Genomic DNA, 8111 nt, shown 5'->3' on the forward strand with positions numbered 1-8111 from the left:
ATTTACTCGCCAGCTGAGGTTTGACATAGCAGCAGGTTGAAGGCTGAATTGCATGTGATTGTGGATTGTGTTCCAGTGTATCAAGTAGTAGTATTAAGTCACAGAAAACAAACATAAATATTGCATAAATATTGGTTCTCCTAAACTGGAAGAACTTTCACAGATCGTGATGGACTCACAGACATTTTCATCTTGAGAAATGAAGAATCGGTTTGTGTGGCTCATCTGATAAATTTCAGAAACCCCGGAAACCCTTTGTAGACTGGTAAAACTTAGCTATGACTAACACTTTCCACTATTTATATGTATTATATATACCTGACGTTCTTAGACAACTAACTACCTCACTAATTCATCTCTACAGATTAACTACCATGTACATCTGCTGGTTTGTTTAAATGTCACTTTTGTTTTGATGTGTTTTGTGTTTTTTGACAATTATTGAAAGGAATTAAATAAAAAGAAGACTACTGCTCTCACCTTACCATCGTGTTTATGTACTCCACAGTGAAAATGATGGGTGCTTGTTTTGCCTTTAATTGAAACAAAATGTGTTTGGCGGCTGAATTTTAAGTTACTAATAAACTGTTCTCATTAAAATATGATCATAGGAACAGAAAGTTTTGTTACAGCCTTATTCAAAGAGGCTGTTTGTTTGACATTTTATGACACTCTTATAAACATATGTGATCAGAATTAGACTGGAGACTAACTGATGTCACTGGAGCCTTTTCACATTTTGTTGATTTTTATCAGTACCTAAGGAACAAAAAGACCCTTGAACCAGTAAGCAAAATATGAAATGGTTGTAAGGAAGTCAGATTATCAAAGTATAACCTTTAGTTGAATTATTGTCTTATTTCCCATCACCTAATCTTGCGTGTTTTCATGTGAATCGTTTGGTTAATCTTTGCGATCAATCATTTCTCAAAGTAGAATCCACCCTAACAGATCAAAATGTAAGAAAAATATAGATTTTTTCCTTTTCTTCCTCCCTCCCTCTCTCTGTCCTGAAGTGGAAACTTTGAGAGCAAAAAACTACACTTTTATTTTTCAGACTCACTTTTGTTTTGTCCTTTTTCCCCTACCTAATAATGTTATACCATGGTGTAAAGAAATTGCTGTGAGTTGTGGTTAATCTCTGTGTTACAAAATGTGACCTTTTTCCTGAACTGCTGATTAGGGCTGTGAAGTAAAATGAAGGGGAGGGGCTGAGCCCAGCAAGACGCCAGAAGGCAGAGCCTCATTTCAATGAAGTCACTGGTGTTGCTTGCTTTATCTCTCTGGCGTGGTGAGTGAAATCTGCTTCTGTCTTGCACAGCTAGCTGAGGATCTGATAAGAAAGCACCACGGAGTTGTTGGTTACCACAGAGGCAGCATGCGGAGGATGCTTTGGGGGATTTTGTAAGTTTTTTAAAGGTTAGTTTTCAGATAAGAAAAAACTACTTTCTTATTTTGAAAATGCTGCCCAGGCTTCTTTCACTTGTAGGTAAGTTTCTTGCTCTGGACTGGAAATACAGGCGATAAAACGAGTTGCTTCACTTGTCTTGAAGTGCGTTTGGACTTCACAATGAATAATCAAACCACAGGGAGGACCATGGTCCCCACCATTCCGTCCATTATGTTCATTTTCGGGGTGGTTGGAAACCTCATCGCCATCGTGGTCCTTTGTAAATCTCGGAAAGAACAGAAAGAAACTACGTTTTACACGCTGGTGTGTGGCCTGGCGATCACGGACCTGCTTGGCACGCTGCTGGCCAGTCCGGTCACCATCGCCATTTATGTGAAAGGCGCGTGGCCCGGAGAGGACCCGCTGTGCCAGTACTTTGGATTCACCATGCTTTTCTTCTCGCTGGCAGGGCTCAGCATCATATGTGCCATGTCGGTAGAGAGATACATTGCTATAAACCATGCCTATTTCTACAACGACTACGTGGACCAAAAACTGGCGGGACTGACTCTAGTAGCGATCTACATCTCAAATGCTTTTTTCTGCGCCCTGCCAATTATGGGCTTTGGGCAGGTGAAGAAACAGTACCCACAAACGTGGTGTTTTTTAGAGTGGAGGAGCAACAAGACCAGCGATGCCGCCTACTCCTACATGTATGCTGGTTTCAGCTCTCTTCTTATTCTCTCCACTGTCATCTGTAATGTGTTGGTGTGTGTGGCTTTGATCCGGATGCATCGACGCTTTGTGCGTAGGATGTCGCTTGGCACCGATGTGGGACGCAGCGTGGACCCGCGAAGAAGAGCACGCAGCTTTGGTCGTCTGGCCGGTGCAGAGATTCAGATGGTTATTCTACTCATAGGCACATCGGTAGTAGTCCTCATCTGCTCTATACCACTTGTTGTAAGTTTAATTTTTTTTTCGGTTGCATGTTACCATTACGCACGCTTTACGCATGGTTCTTTTTCACACAAAAATGTTTTTTAAGTGCAGAAAACTGTTTAGTTAGGTTAAAAAAAATGTGAAAAAGAATAACTTTTCCTTTTACCTTTTCAGCCACAACACTTACAGTCCAGATTAATCACACTTACTCAGCACAGCTGCTGTATGCAGGATTATGTAAAAGTGTAAAACAGTTTACATTAGAGGTGAACTGACTCTCTTCCCTTTCATGTTTATATTAGTGGCCTCTCAAACATACGCATCCATATCTTTTCATTCAGTCACTATTCTCCTCTCCCCTGCAGGCTCAGGTGTTTTTAAACCAGCTTTATAAGACTCCAGTGGAGGTGCGGCTGGACAAAAACCCTGATCTACGGGCAATACGTTTTGCCTCTTTTAACCCTATCTTTGACCCCTGGATCTACATCCTGCTCCGCAAGGCTGTTCTCATCAAGCTCATTGAGAAAATCAAGTGCCTGTTCTGTAAAATGGGAGCAAGGAGGCAACAGAGACAGGGAAACTTCCCCTGTATTGATGCCTATCAGCTCTCCTCTGTGATCTCTAACAGGGACTCTAACTCCTTGGTGTCTAGTGACCAACGAGATAGCAACAGCACCTGTCAAACCTTCCTCTACTATAAAGATAAAACTGAGATGTGCACTGAAAAATGTCCTAAGTCAAACAAACTCTCTGCTTCACAACCACCTTCAGCAAGAAATTCACAAGCTTCTTACTCATCCCAAGAGGGCAGCGCTGAGGATCAGACCAGAGACGAGACAAATGCAATCACAGATCATCCATCATCTCCATGCCCTAAAGATCCAGCACTTCAGGTCACGCTGAACACCGAGACAGTAAAGGAGAAATGCATCTGACCCAACCAGAGAAATACCGTTTTATTTCTCTACAACAGACCTTTTGAAGAACTCAAAAATGGAAGTAGCACATAAATAATAAGTAACTCTTCTATCTAGTAGAGCCCATGCAGTGGGAAAGAGATAAGTGCTGTGAGTGATATCGTCCCGTTGTTTGTTTCAGCACCCAGCAATCTCTGTGATGACTGACTGTGTGAGCAGATTTTGCCATTTTGCCTAAGAAAGATGTTATGGTAAATGGTCTGTATTTGTATAGCGCTTTATTTGGTCCTAACACAATCATATACCCATTCACACACATGGGTGTGTTAGCTGTGGGCACTGACAGAGGCGAGGCTGCCGGACACTGGCGCAACCAGGCCCTCTGACCACCACCAGTAGGCAACAGGTGAGGTGTCTTGCCCAAGGACACAACAACACAATGACCGAGACTGTCAGAGCCGGGACTCAAACCGGCAACCTTCCGATTACAAGACAAACGCCCAACTCTTGAGCCACGGTCGCCCCTATATATGTTCGCGCGATCGCCCCTATGTTAGACACATAACATTGATGAAAAAACTTATCATTCTCAATTTCATTTACTTTGTTCAACCATTGTGGAAACCTTTACTGTAAAGCTCTATTTACTGTCTCCAAACTGTGCTGACTACAAGCTTGTGGTCAGTGTAGTAAATGAAATAGTCCTGATTGTGCTTCTTGTGAGTAGTCACTATGAGTATTCACATAGTTATTGTTAGGACTGATTCATTTGGAAACTCTACTGTACAGTGAGTTTTGAAGGGCACAGTCATGTTAGCTCCATGACTAAGGTAGAGTAGAGTTTATAAGGTTGTGAAAACAGACGTTTTTGTTCTATAGCCCGGAAAACACACAAAGATACTGTCTCAAATTATTAAAAAAACAAAACAAAACACAGCGAGGGCACAGAGGCTCTTGTTCCACAGTAGACTGGGAAATTTCTGCATAATTTCCACAGCTACAGAAAATGTTCTATAAATCAGTGGATAGATGCTGATTAATGAGATGCATTAAGCGGTCAGCTTGAGAAGAATCAAGTTCTAAATGAGCGATCTTGTGTAAAATATTTTTTTTGTGATATATAACTATTCTTCTCTAAGAGAAGGTCAAAGTGAATAAATTCCAGGTCCAAAAGGATTACTCGTCCAAAAGACATATTTATGCGCAGTTATAAATTGTATCAGTCATGCAGTTTGATCAGTATTTACACTCACAAATTGTTGTCTTTCAACATCACTATCTATAAAGTCAGGACTCAAAATATCAAAGAACCTATTGAAAAATGTTTTGTATTAGTTAGGACTGAAGCTAAAGGTTAAGTTTAGGAGTAACACTTCTCTTTGAGTGTAATGTTTAAAGTGAGATGTTCAGTTTTGCAGGAAACCAAAGTTTTTGTTGTCAAAGACATGCTGTTTACAGTGAAACAAAATCAGGAAAAGTCTGATGATGCTCACATTTAAAAAGATGGTACCAGCACCTTTTTCCTCCTTGAAAATCACCAGATATCACCCAATATCAGATCTAATATGAATTATCCAAGATCACAAGTCTAGATTTAAATATTATTCTCAAGTTTCATGTGAGTATACAGCGTAATCCTCCTCTCTGTTGCATTTATAAGGCAAATTCTCCATTTTAATATTAAAAGTTAAACCTTCTGGTATTCTAACACTATACAGACTGAACTTTTGAACTACTGCTGGTTTGAAGTTTTTCACTCAGATTTTCTTTTTGTCTGAGTTTGAACATGAACATTGTAAACATTGTACAGTGAGGGCAAAAGTTAGGGATTGACATACTAGTTGAAAACTTTTAATTTATTTTGAGTCATTAAATTATGCACTTTATGCTCAGTTGTGGTTCATATTGTATTGCAGAGTGAAATTTGTGTACATGCATATACTGTATGAGCTTTGAATTTATTTGCTGTGGTAATATATTATATCTGTAAATATGACTTGATGTACAAGAAAAAAACTGAGTGGAAATGACTGAGAACTCCTGTCTGATAAGAAATATATATGTCTACATTTATGATGCAGTTGTAAATGAACACTAACTGTTTCAGAGCAAACATCGCCTTTGACATGTTGTCATATTTTATTACCATAAAGCAGAACTGCTTAATACGAGCTTTCTTTCTCACAGTCACATTTTCCTTGTTTATATTTAGTGAGACCATCTCATGACCCCCATTAATTCAGACAAATGACCCTGAGAAAAGCGTGCTACCACTTTCCCGACGTTTATAGATAAATAAACACAAATGTGATTATTGCTAGTCTACAACAATCTTACTGAATCTTGATTGTGTGAAAGACACACACACACACACACACACACACACACACACACACACACACACACAATAAGAGGAAATCAGAGGTCTTTGCTCTGATGGAAAAGAAAAATCAGGGGTCTCTGGAAGTAGAGGTGCCCCAGAGCACTTCTCTCCTGAAACAATAAACACAATTGAAAGCTCCAGTTCACTGCAATTAAGCTTAAACAAGCATTGCAGTGGCTTAAGCAAACACCGGAGTGTGAGAGGATCCTCCAGTCTCTGGGAACAAGACGCGTTAATTTAATTAAACTGTGAAAATCAGGAACATTCATGAAGATTCTCAGTAATTTGATCATCTTTGTTCACCAGAGTCTGCAATACCCAATTAAATGTATTAATGGAAAAGCAACAAGACTGATATCTACCATCTGGGTGAACAGGTGCACAAGCACAGCCTGCACAAATGTTCAGGATTGCTTCAATAACCCCAAACAGGCAAACAAGTAAGTGGTGACGTCTTGATGCATTCTCAATCATCCAGATAAGTAAATCTCCAAAAATTGATTCTGTTCATCTGGACGTTTTCAGTGGGAGAAACGTTTCGTCACTCATCCAAGTGACTTCTTCAGTCTCAGCTCAGCTGACTGCAGGTTTCCTCAATCGGTCATTATGGAAGTGTACTGTTTATAAGACAGAATCAAATTTTGGAGAAGTAAGTGGTGAGACCATCAGCTTTAAATTTCAGCTGTGAAAGAATATCTCTGTGATGCTCAGAGAATTTGATCTCATGTGATGCACAACTTGACATGTTGTGTAAGTGGCAAAGCTGTGATGCTGCTTTATGTCAGCGGGGTCCTCTAGTGACAGTCTGCACACTGTCACCTCTGTGCTCATTGATAAACAACAGAAAGCACCTGTTGCTCAACAGTGTCTGCTGTCGCCCTCGGTTAAGGAGGAAATTAAACAAGACGAGTCTGAAAATATGTCAGAGCCAAAGCGGAGCTGAAGCAAGTCTTAGTGCAGGCGCTTCATCCCTCGGGTGATGGTGAAAAGAGAAATTAAATGTAATTCAAAGGGAAAATATGATCCTCTGTAGTGTGTTTGGAGCCATTCTTTTCACATCAGTGTGACAACCATCCTTTCTCCATGTGACATCAGTGAAGCCACACAAGCTAAGTGCTAATCTCCTCTTTTGTTACAGCAATTACATTTTTTAAATAAAGTTAAACATACAAATGCAAATAGATTAAACAAACAAATGGTATAAAAAAATTAAAATATGCTATTGTAAAACAATATTTTGATGAGGTAAAAATTAACCCAACATCAAAATATGGACAATAAAATAAAAGACATACAAATTGAAACATAGACATAAAGTTACAATATAATATACAACAATTAAAATATTTTAATTTCAACATAATTTTAAATGGCTTACTAAAAAAAATACAAAAATATATTTTAACAAAGTACTGCGGTCTGCATTACCTTAGGCTATAGCCCAATGTCAGCTCCTATATAACTCTGAGACCCAAAGGGGTCTCAGAGTTATATAGGAATTTCTTGAATGTAAATTTTTTTGTCTAACGATTGCTTGTTTACATTTTATTTATTTTATGCTGAGAGCACCACAACCAGAATCTGTTATGATGCCAATCATTTGCAGGCTGTATTATAATATCTAAGTTAATAAGAACAGCTGACGCAAAAATTTTCCCGTTGTGGGATCAATAAAGTCTTATCTTATCTTATCTCTTATCTTTGATGTGGAAATTGAAAGACATACTGGAGGTGTTGGATCATCAGTCCAAAATTATTAGCAACTGAAAGCAACTTGACAACTTTCAGTCTTCAGAATTTTTTGTGTCAGTTTTGATTGAGTAGGTTTTTAGCTTTGGTTAGCTAATACTACAACACAACATTTTAAATTCATATCTCTGGCTGGGATCATGATTGTGGGGTTTACTGCCTGCAATGTCAAAAATAAAGGGCCTGATCTTTTCGAGTGGTAGCAAAAATCTCAGAGCTAATCAGTAAATGTTCTGCAAAACGTTTGCACGTGCATACCTAAAGATGACGATATTTTATTTGATATTAGTTAACTGACTTCCAGCTAAAGCCTTGCTTTTCATACTTGAGACATGCTTTTTCATGCTTATAAGTGAAAATAAAAAAATACTTTAGTACTTAGATGACCACCTAGATTTCTTTCTTTTTTCCCCCCAAATTCTGATTATTATTGTCACATTTCATTCCATAGAAGACGATAGTGTGAACAGCTCCAGGGCAGAAATTCGTTAGGATTGGGCTCCAGACTGTGTTAAATCCCACACAAATATACAGAATGCAGGGCAACTTATTTCAAAGTTTTTTAAAACAGAATTATGTACAACAGCACGTTCCCATGAAACAAGCAACTAGTAACTTTGATCTCTGCTGTTATACAAGCAAATAGGAAAAACTTAACCACATGAGGTGACCTGTTAGGCAACAGACAGTGGAAAAAAACAACACAGTATGTCCTCCAACATATTTCTAAATC

At 38.8% G+C, this 8111-nt stretch overlaps 1 protein-coding gene across 1 annotated transcript; it reads left to right on the plus strand.

Moving 5' to 3' along the window:
* The first annotated feature begins 1339 nt into the window (after window positions 1-1339).
* Window positions 1340-3850, plus strand: ptger4a (prostaglandin E receptor 4 (subtype EP4) a). Its single transcript, XM_085368455.1, has 2 exons — window positions 1340-2350; window positions 2695-3850. Exons 1-2 carry the CDS (start codon window positions 1571-1573, stop codon window positions 3262-3264), a joined length of 1350 nt encoding a protein of 449 aa, XP_085224581.1. The 5' UTR covers window positions 1340-1570; the 3' UTR covers window positions 3265-3850.
* The last annotated feature ends 4261 nt before the right edge of the window (window positions 3851-8111 follow it).

The sequence above is a fragment of the Diplotaxodon limnothrissa genome, linkage group LG12 (genome assembly GCF_057381915.1).
Source record: "Diplotaxodon limnothrissa isolate DT_005_m linkage group LG12, D_limnothrissa_male_GT1.1, whole genome shotgun sequence".
Taxonomy (NCBI): domain Eukaryota; kingdom Metazoa; phylum Chordata; class Actinopteri; order Cichliformes; family Cichlidae; genus Diplotaxodon; species Diplotaxodon limnothrissa.